The sequence below is a fragment of the Vespa velutina genome, chromosome 1 (assembly GCF_912470025.1).
Source record: "Vespa velutina chromosome 1, iVesVel2.1, whole genome shotgun sequence".
Taxonomy (NCBI): domain Eukaryota; kingdom Metazoa; phylum Arthropoda; class Insecta; order Hymenoptera; family Vespidae; genus Vespa; species Vespa velutina.
In genome coordinates this window covers 14,328,896-14,350,392 of record NC_062188.1, presented here as the reverse complement: position 1 = coordinate 14,350,392, position 21,497 = coordinate 14,328,896, and the positions used below count along the sequence as shown (strand labels likewise).

At 32.4% G+C, this 21,497-nt stretch overlaps 2 protein-coding genes across 11 annotated transcripts in view; both read right to left on the bottom strand.

Moving 5' to 3' along the window:
- Positions 1-1,033: 1,033 nt before the first annotated feature.
- On the bottom strand, positions 1,034-3,286 carry LOC124951236 (tubulin beta chain-like). Its single transcript, XM_047499303.1, has 2 exons — positions 2,538-3,286; positions 1,034-2,314 (listed from the first exon to the last, which is right to left on the bottom strand). The coding sequence occupies exons 1-2, from the start codon at positions 2,592-2,594 to the stop codon at positions 1,034-1,036; spliced, it is 1,338 nt and encodes a 445-aa protein (XP_047355259.1). The 5' UTR covers positions 2,595-3,286.
- Positions 3,287-3,365: 79 nt separating this feature from the next.
- LOC124951204 (organic cation transporter 1-like) overlaps positions 3,366-21,497 on the bottom strand; it is a 20,491-nt gene continuing 2,359 nt past the window's right edge. For 3 of the 10 annotated variants that reach the window (XM_047499189.1, XM_047499257.1, XM_047499246.1), the window contains exons 2-11: positions 19,748-19,772; positions 15,638-17,464; positions 13,627-14,010; positions 6,957-7,215; positions 6,794-6,885; positions 6,266-6,469; positions 5,888-6,134; positions 4,833-4,964; positions 4,399-4,753; positions 3,366-4,007 (exon numbers count right to left, since the gene is read on the bottom strand). In XM_047499189.1, coding sequence (XP_047355145.1) covers positions 3,782-4,007; positions 4,399-4,753; positions 4,833-4,964; positions 5,888-6,134; positions 6,266-6,469; positions 6,794-6,885; positions 6,957-7,215; positions 13,627-14,010; positions 15,638-15,763 — 2,025 coding nt within the window. In that variant the 5' untranslated portion in view covers positions 15,764-17,464; positions 19,748-19,772 and the 3' untranslated portion in view covers positions 3,366-3,781. Of the gene's footprint in view, positions 4,008-4,398; positions 4,754-4,832; positions 4,965-5,887; positions 6,135-6,265; positions 6,470-6,793; positions 6,886-6,956; positions 7,216-13,626; positions 14,011-15,637; positions 17,481-19,747; positions 19,796-21,497 lie in introns of all 10 variants that reach the window. The other 7 variants (XM_047499276.1, XM_047499217.1, XM_047499267.1 and 4 more) reach the window with 7 other exon arrangements.

Genomic DNA, 21,497 nt, shown 5'->3' with positions numbered 1-21,497 from the left:
TAACATTTTTTTTTAATTTTGTGGTAAAGATTAGATTTATATTTCAAAACGATTCTATTCCTTTCATTGCATGATTCAGGCAACATTGTGTTACTTGTCGATAACTTTTGCAGTAATATTATTAAATTTTAGAAATATCTGTTTTTAAAATTTTGTAATATTATCAACGTAAAATGAATTTCTTGATCATTAAATAATTCTTTAAATAAAATTCTATGTTTAGATTTAAAAAAACTTTGTAATTATATTGAAAGATTTAATGATCCTAAATCGAAGGCAAAAAATAATTGAACGAAGTGATTCAATTGCACTTTCTTTTTCTACGTAGACGTACAACGAACTACGATCTCTATGATACGCAATAATAAACTGTTTGTCCTCGGGGCTCGGACGAGATAATACGTACGATTACCAATTTTTGTCAAGGCCTTGGCTTGATCAATCCCAGTTGACCAGAAGGACGATAGCGAGTTCGATAGCGAGCTACGGTAAACGTTCGAGTGTTGGTCATACGAATGCATGTCTATGATTACTCATATTATTATATTTAATAGGTATATTTAAAATATCGTTTTTGATTCACGTTAACTTGGTTAAAATATCAACATTGAACGTATTCAGTTGCGTTAACATTTTATATTAGATATTTAAGATTATTTTATTGCGCGTGATAAGCGATTTTATTACAAATGTTATCAATTAAACCAATCCAATCTTAAATTGATTATTAGCACGAATACATCCTTACCTTTTTCATAGATCTTCTTTATAACTCAGTAAAAAGTCAATTACTCGAGATAAATAATCTATTCGACTAACAAATCTCTTATAATTTCATATAAATCGTATATAAAAACTTATAAATCTCTTAAAAAATTCGAAAATAATAAAAAGGAGTAAATGAATAACAAAAATAAAATAGATATCAAAAAGTAAAAAGGCAAAAATATAAAATGTTTTTTCGTTGAATACAGTTTCCTTGTTTTCCTATCTGATCGGGATCATTTAATGTTCGGTTTTGTTAAATATTATATTATTTATCTTCGATTTCCTCCTCCTCGTCGTATTCGCCTTCGTCTTCAACCGTAGCTTCTTGATATTGTTGATATTCAGATACCAAATCATTCATGTTCGACTCTGCTTCGGTGAATTCCATTTCATCCATTCCTTCACCGGTATACCAATGAAGAAAAGCCTTTCTTCTAAACATCGCCGTAAATTGTTCTGAGATCCTTTTGAAAAGTTCTTGAATGGCCGTAGAATTTCCAATGAAAGTTGCTGACATTTTAAGACCACGTGGTGGAATATCACATACAGCTGTTTTCACATTATTCGGAATCCATTCTACAAAATATGAACTATTTTTGTTTTGAATATTAAGCATTTGTTCGTCGACTTCTTTCATCGACATTCTACCACGAAAAACAGCAGCAACAGTGAGATATTTTCCGTGTCTAGGATCACAGGCAGCCATCATATTCTTCGAGTCGAACATTTGTTGAGTCAATTCAGGTACGGTCAAGGCTCTGTATTGCTGATTACTTCGAGACGTCAAAGGTGCAAAACCTGGCATGAAAAAGTGAAGACGTGGAAAGGGTACCATGTTGACGGCCAGTTTTCTTAGATCAGCATTCAATTGTCCTGGGAATCTCAAGCAAGTAGTCACACCGGACATCGTGGCAGACACCAGATGATTTAGATCACCGTAAGTAGGTGTGGATAGTTTCAAAGTACGGAAACAGATGTCGTAGAGTGCCTCGTTGTCGATGCAGTAAGCTTGATCAGTGTTTTCGACGAGTTGATGAACGGACAATGTAGCATTGTAGGGCTCGACGACAGTGTCAGAGACTTTAGGCGATGGTACCACAGAAAAAGTGGTCATTATCCTATCAGGATATTCTTCGCGGATTTTTGATATTAAAAGTGTGCCCATGCCTGATCCGGTTCCTCCACCCAAAGAGTGTGTCAGTTGGAAACCTTGGAGACAATCACAACTTTCTGCTTCTTTTCTTATTACATCCAAAACAGAGTCTACCAATTCTGCTCCTTCGGTGTAATGACCTTTGGCCCAATTGTTTCCAGCTCCTGATTGACCAAAAACAAAGTTGTCCGGTCTGAAGATCTGTCCAAATGGACCGGAACGTACAGAATCCATTGTACCAGGTTCAAGGTCGACTAGAATACCTCGAGGCACGTATTTCGGGCCAGAAGCCTCATTGTAATAAACATTGATTCGTTCCAATTGTAAATCTGAATCTCCATGATAAGTTCCTGTGTTATCGATACCATGTTCATCGGAGATAACTTCCCAAAACTATAAATTAATAAATATCGATTTTGTCATATGTTACAGTTGTTTAATAACGATCGATGAAATTAAATCGAGGTTATATTTAATGTCAAGTATAATTTATAAATGATTTCTAATTCGATTAATATGTTTAAGGATAAGTTTAAGTGTAAATGAAAACTTTAAGATGATGCTTTGAAATTTGTAACAATGAATTATTATGAGTTTAATGGTTTTAATGACAAACCTTGGCGCCAATTTGATTGCCACATTGGCCAGCTTGAATATGTACAATTTCACGCATTTTGAAATTTTGAACGAATCACTCTGAGGGATGAAAAAAGGAGGTGTTGAGTAAATCGAAGATGTTCTCTTCGAAAATGGTCCCAAAGATCGATAGGAAGCACAAGGAAAGAATAGGTGTTGTAGAAATGACAGATCAAACACAAACAGACGACTGTTTGTTTCTCCTTAGCGACGGTAATTTGAAAAAAAGGATTCCATGGACGAGATGCGGCATGATTCATTGAGTTTTTGAATGATTTTACAACGGGTTATTAGATTTCTTCTTATGTATTCTCGCTTTAAGTATTACAAATGAAGAGTATCGAAAATAGCTCATTCGTTCGATGATTTTCTCCTCGCATTGTAATTTTGATTTGATCCATTTGATGTCGTAAAAAAGAAAAAAAAATGTAAGGGAAGTTTGTCTTTCGTGCAGGTAATCACTCTTGAAGCGACTTTCGAACGTTAAAAATTGTCTTTAAAAAGTTATAACTTATCACACTTTTTAATATGGACGAAACCGAAGAGCTATAGACGTTAGTGTGAGTCGAAGTCCTTAATACGAATTTTCCTTATTTATCGCGACGGCTAACTAATCATCTAACGGTCTATAATGTCTCTATACACATAAGTGACGAGTCGATGTCGTTAGAACGTTTTTTTTTTTTCTTTACGTTTACGTAGAAAAGTTTTTTGCTAATTATTAAATTATATATATATATATATATATATATATATATATATATATATATATATACATATATAAAAGAATTTAATCGTCGAGCAACTCCGCGAATAAACCGAGTCATTCTTCGACAATTTCCATCGATATTTACGATAAATAATAATAACTGCGGTTTTAATATTATATTAGTATAATATCGCGAAGTCCCTCTAGTTTTTTTTTTTTTTTTCATTTTTTCTTTTATTTTGTTGAACGTACGATCTCAGTTCATTCTTTCTGAAAACAACAGACATCGATCTTTGTATCGAAGATGATCGACAAATCGATCGATCTCTTTGTAAACGGAGAAACGACAGGCACACGGGACAGACTTTACAAATGAAACGCATTATATAATATAAATGGAAAAATAAATACAATGCGTGTGCCTATACCGAGGCAAATTATAATACGAAATTGTAGGAAGCTTTGTTATTTTAGGAATAACAAAAAAAAAAAAAGAACAAAAGAGAAAAACGTCCTCATTGTATTTTTCTCAGACGATCTATCTCTTCGTTTGACGACTCAGATATTCTTTCTACATCATCCTTATCCTTTTCTATGTCATCCTTTATCGGTTTCGTTAGTTCCGCTTCTTGACTTTCCTTTTCTGTTTCCGCCATTTTTGTTGCCGCCGAAATTCTTTCTGGTTTTCCGTTTAGCAGATATCTAAGTGGCATAGATTCTGATTTTCTTTTTGCATCTTTCCTAGAAGAAAAAATACATCGATTTTATATCTTATGTATTATTAAATTTTTTATATCTAAATGTATTATTAAAAAATATACTAAAAAGATTGTGTCACAAAATCTACAATTATAATACATACATACACACAGATCCTAATTATTTACATAATTAAAATAATAATCTAGATGAACGATTAAGATATACGAAATTGTTTAAATCTAAAGATTATTAATTATTTGAATTTATACGATTAAAATTAAATATGATTATTTCTATAAACGTCCAAAATGTATGGGCATATATTTGAAATTTACAAGATACCCAATTATCTTGTTGCATGATTACAATAAAATTTATCTAGGTAAATAAATTAATTCGCACAAACACATACGATAGAATAGACACTAACTTTGGTATTATTGGACAGGACCAAAGTTTAAAATCGGCGCCGAAGAGTTCACCTTCCTCGATCGTCTGTGGCAAGTGTATGTTGAGTGTTTCCGGAAGGAAGACGGACGTAAGAGCACCGGCTACACTCAAAGAACCCATTATGATCAATGGTAATACTCTGGAGTAGACAGCAAGATGAACGATGTAAGGAAAGGTGAGTAGGCCGATACCAGCGATGAAAGAGGCGATTCCCATCGCTTGTGACCTTAGCACCGTTGGTAAAAGTTCACCAACGAACACGTAAAAAACGGCGAAGGAAGCTGCGATGCCAAATTTTCCAATCATCGCCAAGCATACCGTCACCCAAACAGCGTCTACTGTGACAAAGGTCAACGAGTGTACAGTGTTCATTGAGAAAATCTGCTTTTTAAATCTAACTATAGAAAGACGTACCTTCGGGCACGAACATGCAAGAGACGCAGGCAACTCCACCTAGGAGCATTGTTAAACATAAGACCCATCGTCTACCCAACCTGTCCATGGCGTACCATGTAATCACGTATGATGGGATCTCCACGATACCACCTATAAGATCGATTTGAACAGTTTTTTTAATGATCTTTACAGAATTTACTCATTTATTTTCAGAGTATTATGAAATTGATTGAATCTATTAATCATGATTTTGTATTTACTATTATATATTAGAGTCTTATCAGCCTAGTAGATTCCAATAAATAGATAATTATTAGATTAATTCATAAATAAGTGCCGTATTATTGTAATCGATTCTTTACTTCTAACAACAATTATTTATGAATCAACACAATAATCGTTTAATTACACAGATCTATTAAACTTTGTTAAATAATTTTTTTTAATTACATAAAACAGATAGATCTACGATTCGATAAGAAAGAGAATGTTAAAACATTAATGTCTTAACAAAAAAAATTCCTCGTTACCATCGATACTTGATCTACATATTAAATACTGTTTTATTATATTTTCTATACTATTATATTACTGTTTTATTATATTTCCTATTTACAATGTTACTTATTTTATAATTAAATCATCTAATAGTTTTGCAATTATAGAAATTGATTAGACTCTTCAATTGAATAACTTATAATAATCAAATAAAATGGTTAGATCTTACTTGATAAGCAGAGGTATCTCAATACTTGATTATCTCTAAATAAGAAAATTTACTTGATAACAAATGATAGTATATAACGACGAAGCGTCCAGAGAATTGTTCGGGTGTTGATTCTCGTTGTACCCCTTTATACATTGCTCGGTGCGTTCACCGTTTAGATGAATTCGCGTCCATTTCAATCAAGTGTCGGGTACGCGTGTGTCGTCGTTGAAGACGCTATCGCATTATGCAGGCAATATCAGCCGCAACGATGTATGATAAAAACATATTTACAGGCAGACCGCTGTCGTCGTGATAACAATATGTCGTATATCAAGGACGAATTATCAAGAAAAGATATCTATACCGATGAAGAAGGCCAGGTAATCAGAGACCCCAAGGTTTGTCGTATTATAAGATAATCCATTATAGACGACAGCATTTGCTACCCAATCGAAGGCAAGAATAAAGAATTTCTTTCTAATATTTGGATTTCTGATGAGGTCCATCGGTGTTGCGGAAGGTGGGGGCGACCTGTTTTCCGCTTCAATATCTAATACGTTTCCGGTGTTTTTTCCGTTGCAAGAGATACCTTGTCTCTTCATTATTTCAACCTGGAAACATCGTAAACGTCTACGAAAAATGTCTGACGATCTTTGGATTGATTATTTGAAATGATATTTAAAATTGACAAGTGGAGATTTTCAAAGAGTTTTAGTTTGCTTATTTTCCATGTTGGCATTACCTCCATTTGCCTCAGAAAGTTGGACGGTACCGTTCTACCGTTGACTTTGGCCATGTGCTGAACGATCACCTCTGCTTCGTCTATCCTATTCTTGCTTAGAAGCCATCTTGGAGATTCAGGAATGATCCAGTAATAACTGAAGAGAAGTACAAAGGGTACCGACGTTGCTAATGACAATGTGTACCAATGCCTTAACAAGTAACCCTGAAAAGGAGACGTAAATAATGTTTCAACATTTTCTTGTTCATTAGATTTATTCATTTAGTTCAAAAGATTTATGTACATTCGTCAAATATTTTTAATCAACGAAATGTTCATAAACGATCATAAATCTTGGTGAGATTGTTTAATAATTGTAAGATTTTATTATTTGTCTACGAAGAATTTTATTATTTGTCTTCGAACCAAGTTTAACGGGTTAAGATTTTAATTATCTTTTCTTTTTCATGAGATAATACTTAGAATAGAAATAATTGATTTTACATGATAAACAATAAAAATTCATTTTCATTGTATTTAAAAACTTACCAAAAGTGCAAGAAGACACATTGCACTAGCGAAGAACATACAGATCACCATACCAGCAAAAGTCCTATATCTTGGACCCATTAATTCTAAAGCTAGAAATACAAGGCGTATCAAATAATAATTATGTTGAATAGAATATACCAGGGACAATTAGTTTTATTACCAAGTATAAAAGGTATCTGATAAATAGCAGGAAAAAAGAGGCCATTCACCGTCCTCAACGCCGTGTAGATAACATAGTTAGGACTGAAGCTTGTAGCAATTGAGAAGATAACTTCTAAGAAGAGAATGGCGAAGAAGGCTGTTCTTCTACCCCATTTGTCTGCTATCCATCCAAAGACAACATTACCAAAGAGGCTCCCAACATAGAAAAATGTCGTTGACGTTGAAGGCCACCAACTGTTGTCGCATACCAGGTCTAGCTATGTGGATGCACGATACTGTTAAAATCCTGACTCTAATATATATATTAATCAACTGATTAATTTCTTCTAAGATATGTCTCATCAGCTATGTCCAAATGTTTGATCAATTTCGTTCTGACGTTTTAGATACCTAACAATTCGCTATATTTTATTGTACGTATATATATATATATATATATTTACTGATTAGATTTTAATGGCAAATCAGTTCTTTTTTACTTTACAAAATTTATGTATCAAAGACTTCAATTATCATGCATGTAATGTAACAGCAAAGAGGATACGAGTCATTGACCCTTATGATTTCGTAATTTTTCTCTTCTGCATATGGTGTAGCACACCCGTATGTCAGGAGCCTATTACTATAAAACAAGTGATAAGACCAGCTCGATCGCTTGTTCGCTGAAATATGAGGAATATTGGGTAGGTTCAATATTCGATTGGGTTAGAAAGGATCAGTAAGTAAATCAATTATATTCTTTAATGAGTTTTACAACTCATGCTTTAAGTATTGTAATAGAAATTCGTTTAACAAAAACTTGTAGAATAGATGTCTTAATCATACTTTGTCAACAGCTTGGATTAGTTTAATTGGATTGTTATCTCTTGTTTACAATAAACATATACGAACATGCATGTACGTATATAACTATAAACGTTCCATGTAATTAACAAAATATTGTTATAATTTAAACGTTTCTAGACTCTCATAATAAAACAAATAGTCACGTACGATTATATTTGATACCTATTTAATTACACTTTTTTCTTACAACATCAAATGTCAAAATTAGTGAAAAACAAAAATCAAATGAATATCTGGTTCTATCGTGCTCATTGTTATTATTATATATTATTAAATCCTTAATAGTTGTTATCAACTTAATTACACTTTCCCCAAAATCATTCAAAATCAAGTGTCAAAAATCATACAAAACAATAAAAAATCACTACACTATTATTATTTAATTCTATTATTTAAGGGCTATCAATAAATAATTATATATTGTAGTTTTCTTTTCATGTTTACATTTGTTAATGAGATTGACAAATTACTGCACAAAAATATTCACAGTACAAAAGAAAATGAAATCATCTTGAACGAACAAGAAATATTTAAAGTATAAAAAGAGAATGAAATAGGCACACGTGTGAACTCGTTCGTCACACGCATCGTCATTCGTCGATCGTCAATGCGGCGTAACGCCGTGATTCGCGGCGATTCGTGGAGAGTCAAAAGAGAAATAGAGAGAGATAGAGAGAGAAAGGGAGAGAGAGAAAGAAAGAGAGAAAGAGAGAGGTTGATGATGCGAGGGTGGAGTGGGGATGATCCTCTCTTCAATGGCGTCTGCTTCGACTCGCGCGTGCACGCGCGCTCGAAAGCTCGATGGATGATCGCGGTGTCGTCGACGCCATGTATGCGTGTGTGCGTGGGTGTGTTTCTTTGTGTGTTTGTGTCGGTAGGCTCCCACAGTGAGAGGTGTCCATCACCCTCCGTTGACAGGAGGAACGTGCCTCGGCCGCTGCCTCGCTGACCCCTCGCCGTCGACCTTTCCAAACTCCCTATTGTCCTTCTCGCTAAACTCGATCGACTCTTTCGCGGCTCGCACGTTTGCACGCCATCGTTTCTTCGCGTAACTCTCTTTATCTTTCTCTCTCTTTCACTTTCTTTCTTTTTTTTTCTCTGTCTTTCTCTTTCGATGTTTTCTTGTCAATTAATTTATCAATTAGTTTAGTTAATTTTCTTAACACGTGTTTGGATACGTGAAAAAGAAATTTCATTAGATAGTTATTCGTTTATCGTCTTTAACTAAATTATTAAATTATTATGTATAGTATAGTGATGTTTGATCGTTTGCTTTGTATTAATTTTGAGAATTGTTTTTAGATATTTCAGGAAAATGTATAATTAATTTGATATCAAGTATTAATAGAGTATAATAATATGTAATCATTATAATGAAAAAGAACGAGCTATCTTTTTGATCTTTTACTACGTATTATTTATGATATTTTAGGAAAAAGTGTAATTAAATTGCTATCAAATATTAACGATATTTAATGATAAATAATAATAATGAATAATAATAATGAACGAGAATCTGCTTGATTCTTTGCTTTGTATTAATTTTGATACTTGTTTTTGGATGTTTTAGGAAAACATTTAATAATATAGATATCAAATATATCTTATGATAAATATAAAATTGTAAAGTATTAATGATATTTTACAATATCAAATAAATATATATAACATATAATAATAATGAGTAAGAACAAGTTATCTCAAGTATGGCCCTTCAAGTGTTGAAGAAATTTTTTTATTGTAACAAAAATATGATCTCTATTATCGGATATAACATTTCTATAAGAGAAAGAAAATTCTTTCTTCTCTTATAATCTAAGAAGGACGATCAACGTTGTTCATGAAATATAACATACTCTTTTCTGCATTCGCACATTCAAGCAAAGAAATATCATTTTATTCGTCGGTAAACATATTCAAATAAGCCAAATCTTAATTGAGTGTCTATTAGACCCCAGCAAATAAAGTTTCCCGGTGGGCGTTAATGGGTTTAACACGAACTTTGATTTAAGCAAATTGCCACTCACGGACTTTTAATGTCTGCGTGAAACGCAAAAGGTAAATTGCGTCGGGAAGACAGGAGCACTCGCGTATAATAATATGCTATTGAATTATTGTCAAGGGCAACGTACGCGAGTACACGTAAAGGACGATGGGATATGATGCACACACGTAGATTTTATCACCCTGACACACTTCGAAAATTTTATTGATTTGACCGCGAGTAGGTATATCATAAGGCGATCCCCATGAAAATGCGTCTCTATAGATTACGTATTGATCATGATCGATACTTTCAAAATATTACGTATATTTATTTTGTTCGATGTCCGCAATGTTTGCGATTAAACTACTCATAATCCTCTGTATAGGTAATATGAATTCCACGTAAAATTCTCAGAAAATGAAGTTCACTTCTAAGTTATTCTACATTCTAAGACATCGAAAAAGATTAGAAAGAAAGAGAGAAAGAGAGAAGAAAGAACAAGGATGACCGATACGTCAAAATGGCATTTCGTGTGGGCTGGTCTGCCTCTGAGCATTGCTTCCGATCCGATGATTTATTATTGTACTCGATTTAGGAGGTTCGCTTTAACTACTTCAGCCAGCATGACACTGCGGAAAGGGTCATTGTCTTTTCCGTGTGTCGACATGTGGCCGGTAAACTCACCGAATGACGACTTCTGAATGACGACTTACAAGTTCTTTCTACATACCTTTAAATATTCTATAAATTTTTAAGAAATATAACAAAATCAATATTGATTCGGAAAATATAAATATTAAATCACAATTATTAAAAACTAATTAAGTTAAGAACTCATAACAATGATTAATCGTTACGAGTAATTTCGTGCAAAAATCGTTTAAAGTATAAGCATTCGTCAAATTGGTTTCAATCAGCACAATCACGTATGTACGTTAATAAAATGGTTGGAATGTAGAAAAGTGTAAATTGTTGCACAACTCGTCGTTTCTCGCAAACGATATTTTATTGGATTTCGTAACCGATCTTAACTTACAATTAGACTTAAACCGATCAATTGCACCTTGGTCATTTTTTTTTTCGTACCTCTAAAGGATTGACGAACGAGTCAAGTTGATCGTTATTAATTAAGATGATTAACGTTTCGTTTCGATCGTTTTCCAATGCGGGAAGGAAGAAAGCGATGCGTTTAACGTTACGAAGGGGTGGTTAACGTATCACGAAGCACTTTGTACGGTAGAAAGTGAGAGCGATGAAGAACGGAAAACGGAAGGACAGGATTTGCCTCGATGGCTCTTTGCGTCATGTGTCTGCGTAAATCCGGAGCGTGTAAATACGCGGTAATATACCCTCTGCATTGCTAGAGCCGGTAGGAGTTAGCGCTAGCAAATTCACCTACCACGAACTGGAACAAACGGCCCCATTTTTTTTTAAACGATCCATTTAAAAAATAAAGAAAAAACGTTCCTTCGAATTTCATTCATCAACATGGATATATTCGATCTATATAATAGAACAATTAACAAATGTTTTTTAATCTTCGTTCATTAAATGTAAAAATTAAATGTGTATTCGTTTAATTAAAAAAAAATTAAGATTTTCATCAATGTTTCTGGAGGATATTCTCTTTTTCTCATGCAAAGCATATTATTATATAAATAATATAAATATAGTACATCCCCCTCCTCGTCCCAAATTGTTGTCAATAAGAATTAATATTTTTCTTTTTTATTTAATAATTATATTGCAATAGAAAAAAGATATGGAAAAATAATTTTCATTGAAATAATTTAAAGACGAATGTTAAATTATCAGTTGTTATTTCTACGAAAAGGAGTATCTAACGAAAGTTTAAAATTGGCGTCTAGCAGTCTGGCTGCTATGGCAAAGCAGTATCACGCGAAATATGTGGGGACATATACCCTCGACATAGGCAGAGAGTAGTAAGCAGCGTTGTGCGAGGCGTTTGATGTTACATATCACATGACCGGATGCGGGGGTAGGTAAATTGGTCGGCAATTGCTGACGCCACCAGAGCTGCAACCTATCGGCCAGTCACTCTGTTGCTCATCAACCTTGTTCACCTGTTGACATTCTTTCTCTTTCTCTCTATCTTTCATTTTTCTTTAGAAATTTCCTTTTCATTGCTTTTCATTCATATCTATAATCAACGAGACATTCCATCTTTAACGTAAGCTAACGTTAGACGTTACTTCTTTTAAGAATCATTTGTGCATTCATGGATGTCATTGACCACCTGTTGAGTTTTACATCGATCTGACTCTATCTCTGTGACTTTCTCTTTTTCGCTCTTATTAATGCCCAATGACATATTTGTTTTTAATGTCGATGTTGAAATATTTATTATTTGGATCTTTAAACTGTGTTAAATAACATTTAAAAGTTATTACTTAATCATTGTCTAGTACATACATTGATAATTATATTTTTATATTGTTTCGTGAATTGTTCACATAGAATTTTATAAAAAGCGTATTGTGAAAAAATAATATATTAATTAGAATAAAAAGTTTATGAATTTGGATTATATGTGTAATGATGTTTTGTATTTTTCAATTTTACGCGTTTTTGAACGATGAGAATATGAGAACGGTGCAGTTGGAATAATTGATTCCATCTTGACATTTAAAAAATATCTTTATCTCTTGAGTTTTCGCGATCACGCAGCAAAAAATGTAGTAAAGTGAGAAAAGGAGAGGAAAAGAGAGAGAGAGAGAGAGAGAGAGAGAGAGAGAAAGAGAGAAAAGGAGAACAGTCGTAGATCCTCGACCCCGCGAGTTATATTTCTTGTTGCGCTAATAGCTTGTAGCCACCGTGTGTTGTCTAATTGCGACAACTTAATAACCGCGTTAATAGACACTTATGAGATATGGCCACGTGACCGCGAACTTTTCTTAAGCATGGAGTTTCTCAAAATGTATCTACGTATTTAAATGCACGAAATATGATGAGACCCTCTTTTAAATTTTCTTCTTAAGTTTTCTTTTAAGTTTTCTTTTCTTTTAAGTTTTATTATTATTTCTTATTTAAGTTTTAATATTTCGTTCGAGATAGGAAAAGCCTGAATTAATTTTACAAATTTGCATAAATTTTTTCATTTCAACAAGCTTATTTGTTCCTTTCTCGTGATGCAAAGTTGAAGAAAATAAAAATATTTGTTTGATGAACAGAAGATTTTAATCAGTTGATTTTAGTGTATCATTATGATTAATTAATTTGTTTAATTATCATTCGATCATGTTAAGGTGAAATAATTTATCGATAATTTACGAATATCCAGAAAGATGTTCAACGATGTTCACAAGAGAAATAAAGTACAATGAGGCCAAAGGCCAAGGCAAAGTAGGTCGTGAAACCCGATGCTCTACGGAGAAGAAATTTGACGTTGACAATTACCAAGACGTGGTAGGAGTATTATGCAAATAGCATGACTGACCAACGACGAGAAACCAAGTAAGAAGCAGTCAACCAACTTTATCTCACAATTTTATATTTACCATGATGTACCTTCATAAAATATAACGACAATCATTTAATAATGAATGGTCTAATGACCATAATCTAAAAGGGTTGACTACTCAATTAATAAATTATTCTTCGGATTAACTCGTTAGTAGTCGTTAATCGGGATTACTTAGTATTACGCTTACTCAGAAGATATAAATGTTACCTGGAAAGGAAAATTACTGACGGTTTCAGAGAAAACTTATTCATACTTTGATTAAAAAGGATGTCATTTGCAAAATTTACATGCCATGAAATCAAAAAAGGAACCAAAAGAAATTTCTAATAAAAGAGAGAAAGTCAAGTTTACCTCTGTGACGAGGGTGCTGTCATAATCCTTGTTATCATAAATCCAACCGTGTTGGCATTTGTTGACTGGCCAATAAGGATCACTGACAGGAGGTGGTGGTAATCGGTTCGTGGGATGAAAGGAAGATGTCGAGGAAGGTGACGTGGTCGAATGCGAGTCCATCGTGTTGCTAGAATTTTGCGATATCCCACGTCGCAACCACGATTCGATGATCTCTGTATAATTGACGTCGTACATTTGACATTTCGAATAAACTCTCCTACCGTCCGACTTCATAGAGTATGGTAAAGATAGAGCTTTCTTCTCTTCCAAGGTCATCAGACCCGTCAAGTTCTCCAATTCTGGTATTTTACACCAATGTTCTGGCGAGGCACTCACGAACACCTATTTAGAAATATTTAAAAGAATTTTTCTAATTCTAGTTAACGATGTTATTTTTTCAAATGATTCTAATCATTAACTTTAATCGTTTATTACGATCTTCAATCATAATCTTTCAAAAATATTATGTAATATCTACAATTATTTTGTACACTACTATGTATTCGCTAAAAATAATTTGTTTATCCTTTATACATTGCAATCATTCCATATATTCTTATTTTGAATTTTTTCCGCGTGAATCTTTGATCTTTACGAATTCAAAGGAAGTAGAACTGTTCAAGAGATAAATAGATAAGTCTCTCACACAGGATAGTTTATTAAACGAAACGATTATATCTCTTAGTCTCATGCGACTGATCGATGAAGCTCTTTGAAAGCGTGCAACGTCTGATGCAGCTGTGCAAATAAATATTGCTACTAAAAAAAATATTAGCATTCGCCGGCACGTTTCAAATATCGTATGCATCGATGAGACGATTCTAATTCTAGTTTGTGTCTCGAGCAATGAGATTTGCGCTTGAGTGACGACTATTGGAAAAAGGCTATTCGCGTTTGCAAGTTTTCTTCTTTTTGTTGTTTATTCTTTGTTCATTATACTCAAAGACAAGCAAAATAATGAGGAAAATTTTCTGAAAAATCCCTGATGATTTTTTACATTTGACAATTTAAAGAAACATATTTTATTTAGGAAGATAATGTAATTTCATATTTCTTAAATATAATAATAAAATACTCTTTGTGTCCTTTTTTGTTCAATAAAAAATGTGTACATCGTTATTTAAAGATTAATCGAGAAACGATCGAATCTGCAAACGTTATCGAAAATAAAATTAAAATAAATAATTTGCGAAATGTAAATGGAAATATGATTTACGACGAATATCGTTATCATCAATTTTTTTATATCTATATATTTTTTTATTACGATCGGTTTATATACAAAGAATAATAAAAAATGATATAGTTGCGAATTTTCGGCTGATATTTAAGGAAAAATGTAAGTATATTTTTCAGTTAGTACACAAACTAGAACATATACAACTGTATATACAACGTAGACGCATGTGATCGATATGGTCTATTCGATATATCGAACTATATTTAGCCTGGAAGAATTTCCTTCGACGTAGATTAGGATATTTAACATTGCTTACGTAAAAACACTAATAATATCAAGCTTGAATATTAACGGTTGGATTGATTGAGGGCAAATCAGATATTGTTCGACAGGCGACGGTAAAATCGGTCGGAATTAAATTGAAAAGAAAGAAAGATATCATCATTGATTAATAAAAGTTTCAATATTTATTTCATGAAATAAAGAAATATAAAAATGAGATATAAGAAAATTTAAACCTGACATTTTATATATCATGTTTGCATGATCGCTTCGACTCTTTATGTTAAAGTATAAAACAAATTTATTTTACATAGAAACAATATATAAAGATTTTCTGGTGGAGAATAAAAAAAGAAAAGAAAAAGAAAAGGCAAAGAAAAAAAAAATAAATAAAGAAATTAATCGAACAAATTTTGTGTACATCAAGATAATCCAATTTGTTCGTTCGATTATTAAACGAAATGATAAATATAAAATAAAAAGGAAGTTCTAAATGAGGGTACTTACTTGCGAGAAGGCCAGGAAAGCAGCCGGAAGAGTTGCAGGTATACATAGGAGATAATACATGATGTTTTGATATCGGCCCTTCTCTCCCACGTGTAAAAGCACCTCGTCGAAGTCGATCGAGCTCATCTTTCCAACGCTGCTGGCACTCCGTCGCGCTTCAACAGCGTCAGTGTGACGATGACGACGACGACGACGACGTGGACAACGGCGAGGATAGCTCGGCACGATGAGACGTGGTTCACGTGGTGTCCCTTCGAATTACACGGCATGACCGCCGTAGCTCATCCTCATACCGAAGATGGCCACACGATTCGAACAATTTTCGTTTTTCTTGTCTCTCTCTCTCTCTCTCTCTCTCTCTCTCTTTCTCTCTCTCTTTTTCTTTCTCTCTCTCTTTCTCTCTCTCTCCCTTCTATCTTTTTTTTCTTTCTTTTTTTTTTTTCTACGATATCTTCTCTATCGAGAAGGAAACACTTTTTTCAGCTTTTTTTTAAAGCACTCACTGTAAAAAAGTCGAGGGAACGTCTCGAATTTAGAAAAAACTTCAAGTTCCTTCGAAATCTCTCTTGCCTTTTATCTCTCATTTCGAATTCTAAGAAAAATCAAACTTTTATACTCTTTTATCAAGAATTAAAAAACCCGTGGGAAGCTCCGAACGCTGTTAGCTATCACGTCTGATCAATGCTCGGTCTCGTCTACTTTCGAGATACTCTTCTTCTACGCAAGAACGAATGTATCTTCTTCTTCTTCTTCTTCTACTTCTTGCTTTGAGACGACGATCTACGAACAAACGTCGATCGATGCTCATTCTCCCATAATCCACTATCTTCCCTCTTATTTATTTCTATCGATGATACCCACCGTGATAATTTCAATACGTAAGATCAAACGAAACATCTCGTAGAGAATTCGAAATTCATCAAATAAAAAATTAATCTCTTCTTAGATCGATCTCACTAACGAGTTGCGAGATGCCGTATCTGAGAATGCACTTCACACTCATCAAAAAGAAAAAAGGAAAACAAAAAAAAAGAACAAACACAAGTAATTCTAATTCCAACGTAAACTCACCGACTGCTTTAATTAGGAGAAAGGAAGGTCACTTCGGTCATTTTTGCTTTTTCTCACTCGCGATATCTCATGACGTGTAATACGCGGTTGGCTGAGCTTTATGCTTGGTGAATCAAAGTGTCGTCTGTCGAGGTCGTCCTCGTCTTTCTTCTTCTTCTTCTTCTTCTTCTTCTTCTTCTTCTTCTTCTTCTTCCTTTTCCTTTTCCTCTTCCTCTTCTTCTTTTTCTTCCTCTTCCTTTTTCTCTTTTTCGTCGTCGTTGTCGTTGTTGCACTGCTTCCACGTGTCAGATATATGCAAAGATACGTATATATATATGTGTGTGCATATATATATATATATATTTATATATATATATATATATATATATATATATATATATATAAGAAAAAATCGAACTTGAAGGATCGAGAGTTGCGCGCGCGCACGCGCTAAGGATCTCGAGTTAAGACAAAGTCGATTTCCGATTGGTGCCTAGTCAAGAGCTGAGCTGTCCTGTTCGCACAATGATCAAAAAACGCGTGCATTTCTTTTTATACGTAAGCGGCTTCTACAAATCAACCATTACCGGAGAAGACCGACACTCTTCTGATTCTCTCCTGCATCATCTTCGATGACGTTGTCTCGGTGGCTGCCGACACCCACCACCACCACCACCTCCACTACCACCTTCTTCTCCTCCTTCTCTTCCTCCTCTTTCTCCTCTTCGTTCCTCAGTTCCAACGTAAGCAAAGCCCGTTCGTCGCTCTTCCGCTTTTCTGAAAGCAAATCGTCCTTTTCCTGTGTTTCTTTGATCGTTCGACCGGCTGATCAGAGGTACTCTACTTTATAAACCTATTTTTTTAAGATTCTTACAACCCTCATCTACTCTCTCTCTCTCTCTTTCTCTCTCGCTCTCTCTCTCTCTCTCTCTCTCTCTTTTGCTCTTTCTGCTTCTCTTTCTATTTCTTAAGCGTTTCATTTTAATGTCAGATAAAAGAGAAGATTCTGAGGACAACAAATTTAGTTGATCAAGAATTTCAAAATTTTCTAATTGGGTGAATCTTTTTGGAAAATCTATTATTGCTCTCTTAAGTAAAAGAATAACCTAATTATTTTATAATTAGGTTGGAAATATAAAATCGTTTGATAAACTTTATTGTAGAGTTTATTGGAGATATACGTAAATATACGATATACGACGTTCAATCTACAAAATATTGTAGTGAATATTTTTTCTATAAAATATTATGGAAGATATTATCAGCTGATTAAATCAATTTGTTTAATTAAAATATTCAGAGATATCACTTTATCAATCAATAAATATTTCATATCAAGAAACAAAAAAATTCTAATTTTTTAAAGCATCTACGTTATAGAGGCTAATGTCAATAATTTAACAAGTATTTAATCACAACATTGTGTTATGCAAATTAATGTTATTCCCTGTTTTTATATCTCTTGTTTGAACATTAAATTAACGATCATGATTTGGAATGTTAAAGGATCTAATTTGCAAGACGTAATAAAAATTAAAGCTTTCGGCGAGAGATAAATCGTACAATTAATCATGATAGCATAAATATATGTTCTTACGTGTTGCACAAATGAAAAAAAATCAAAAGACTTTAAAAGTCAAAATTTTAGTTAAAATTAAGTCAGAAAAGGATTCTTTGATCTGACTTAAACGAAAACGATTTTATTTATCAATATTAGAAAATAAACTTACATCTTAGATCAAGTTATCATTCGTAAATATTAATCGTAAACGCGTACGAATGCGTCGTAAATTAGAGACGTTTCTCGTGCGTGATTCGCACTCCGTTTATATAGGTATATATATATATATACACACATATGTATCTATGTATAGCCTCTACGCCTTTTTATTGTTTTCATTTAAAACTCGACTCGCGTGTGTGTCGCGTGACGATTCTAATACGAGCTACGACGACTATTAAGTAGTCAGAGACTAAGAGAATCGAAAGGGGCAACAAATGGTGTACGATAATTATTCTTTCCTTTTAATGTGATTGAATGTTAGTGAAAATTATATTAAAATTATCTTTCATGCACATACATACATACATACACATACACACACACATACACACAGAGAGAGAGAGAGAGAGAGAACACGGAAAGATGTATTACAATGAAAAAATTGTTAGGAATTTTTTTATTCCTTTTTTTATATATATGTATATATTTTACTACATATATATTTTTTTTGTTAAAGAACACAATTTTCTAATCATTCAACCGAAATTTTAATTCCTCCAGAGAGAGAAAGAGCGAAGCGTTGCGAAACTGTGGCCAGCTAATGCGAAGTGATAATGTAACCCTCCCTCTATCATTCATTTAAATGGCTCCTATCTGTTCGTCCGCTTCGCAAATATTATTTGCTGGCACAATATCTCCGATCGTAATGAATTTAATGATCATCGATATGTAGCGAAAGGAGAAAGCTTAAATAACTTAGATAGATTTGAATAGAAAAATGCATTGATTGATCGATAACTCTTATCTATTTGAATATGTTTTTCATTTGATGTTATATTTTTTTTTATTATTTTGAAATAAATATTTTTTTTCTATCACGATTAATCATAATATTTTTTTCTATTTTAATTAAGAATTAAAAATTTTAATTTCTTTTTTTCATTATTTTAAAATTATATTGTATTCTTACAAGGAAGAAATTGTAACAGATTGTGTAATTTGTCAGGCAACTGTACCAAATGCATGAAATCAAATCAAAGTGAATGAACTTCCGTCTAATTTTCGACGTTCTCTAACTTTCCTACTATATCGAATTATTAAATTATTTTATCGTTATTCTAAAACATTATAAGAAGTTATCTATTTAAGTACATTTTTTATTCTTATTCCAGTTGTTTATCATTGTTCATAACTGCGACAAACAAAATTAATGATAATATGTTTACTTAATAAAGTATACATCTTAATGTTTATTTATCTTGATAAGAAAAAAAATTTAATCATTTCAGAAGTATTTTTTATCTGCAAAGATTTAAGTTTACAGTGAGAGAACATACCTCGAAGAATCTTCAAATGTCGTTTCTATAACGATACGAAACATCGGTCTATTAAATAAACAAAACTATTGTTGTTAAAAACAATTCATTCTTTCAAAGATTATGAAATTTTGTTATGCATAACTTTCTTTTAGCTTTTGTTTCTTATCGATTGAAAATATAATAAGAGAAAAAAAAAAGAGATAGAGAGAGATAGAGAGAGATAGAGATAGAGAGAGAGAGAGAGAGAGAGAGAGAGAGAGAAAATCGATACAAAAATCGAAGAAAAAAAATAAAGACTCGAGAGATAAGACGCGAGTGCACGTAGAAATGCAGTGAGACTGAAAAGTGCATAGCGAGATGGATATAACTCAATGCATTGGTGCATTCGTGTGCATGTGTATATGTATTTACGTATTTGTGTATATATATGTAGTGACACAGAAAGATAGAAGAAGAGGAAAGAAGAATAAGAAGATTCCTTGCTGGTAGACTTTAAATTAAGACTGTCACGATATCGCCGATGATTTAGACGTTTAGCAATAAGTCCGCTCGTTGTTTTACGTCAAAGTTGCGCAGTAATAATGAGAACTTGGTCAATGTTAAAAAAAAATTAATCGATCGGGAGCAAACGACCTATCGTTTTAATATTTTCGAATGATATCGGTGTATCTACAAAGATATCACATCACTTGGTCTATTAAATAAATATAGACGCAATATTACTACATTATCGCTCATATAAATATAAACGATAATATTAGAGAGTAAACAACAATATTATTGTTGAATTTAAATTATCATATTTATTCGATCATAGTGCAATTCTATTTGCAAATCTATCTTATATTGAAATTAATCGTCAAATAGTTGCAGATGATATTGATATTTAATTAAAAAAATAAATTGTGATAATAATAAAATTTCGTGTAATATAATTTACGATCAGTGATTTTGATTAATTCAATATAATTTATCGACGCCGAAAAAATATTTGTTAATATCATAAATATCATTTATCAAGATTTTTCCATATTTTTTTATCTATGTTTTCGTTCCGACTTAACGCACAAAAGTGAAGGTTCCATTGTATAAACAATTAAATCAAAATTATTACGATATCGTTTATTTATTTATAACTCTTCGTTGCGTTATTCTGATAAGAATAGTCAACGATTCGGATTTTGCGACGATATTCCAAGAAAGATCTTAATGAATTTTCAAAGTAATACAATAAGAAAGAAAAAAAAATTATTTGAACAAAAGATCATAAAACGATAAGACGTAATTAAAAGAGATAACGTTATTTCTTTCTATATCTTTCTATTTTTAGTTCAATGAAGAAACTAGAAAATATTTGAAGAATCTTTACAATAAAAATATATCCAAAAAATACATACATTTATACATTTTTTTTTTTAGTATATAACAGATATAAAAAGAAATCTAATGAAACAGAAATTTCGTTAATATGATAATAAATAAAATTTTGATAATAAGAATACATATAAAAAAAATTTTATTTTATTTTATTCATAATTTCTATTTAAGTCGATCGAAAAATGAATCAAGGATATTTAATGTATACGCATAATTTGTGTTTGTATGTGTGTATGTATTTGTGTGTAATGCCCACTAATGTGATCCAAACAAAAATGTTTTTACTACACTTCTACATATTATAGTATTATATGTAGTAATGAATAAAAATAACTCGTCTTATAGATACGTTATTGTTTTTGTTGTAGTAATCACATAACTATTATTATTA

Excerpts from the sequence above, each read along its gene's own strand:
- LOC124951236 (XM_047499303.1), bottom strand. The coding sequence starts at position 2,594 with ATGCGTGAAATTGTACATATTCAAGCTGGCCAATGTGGCAATCAAATT. Across the intron at positions 2,315-2,537 it reads GCAATCAAATTGGCGCCAAG|TTTTGGGAAGTTATCTCCGA; the intron begins GTTTGTCATTAA and ends ATTAATTTATAG.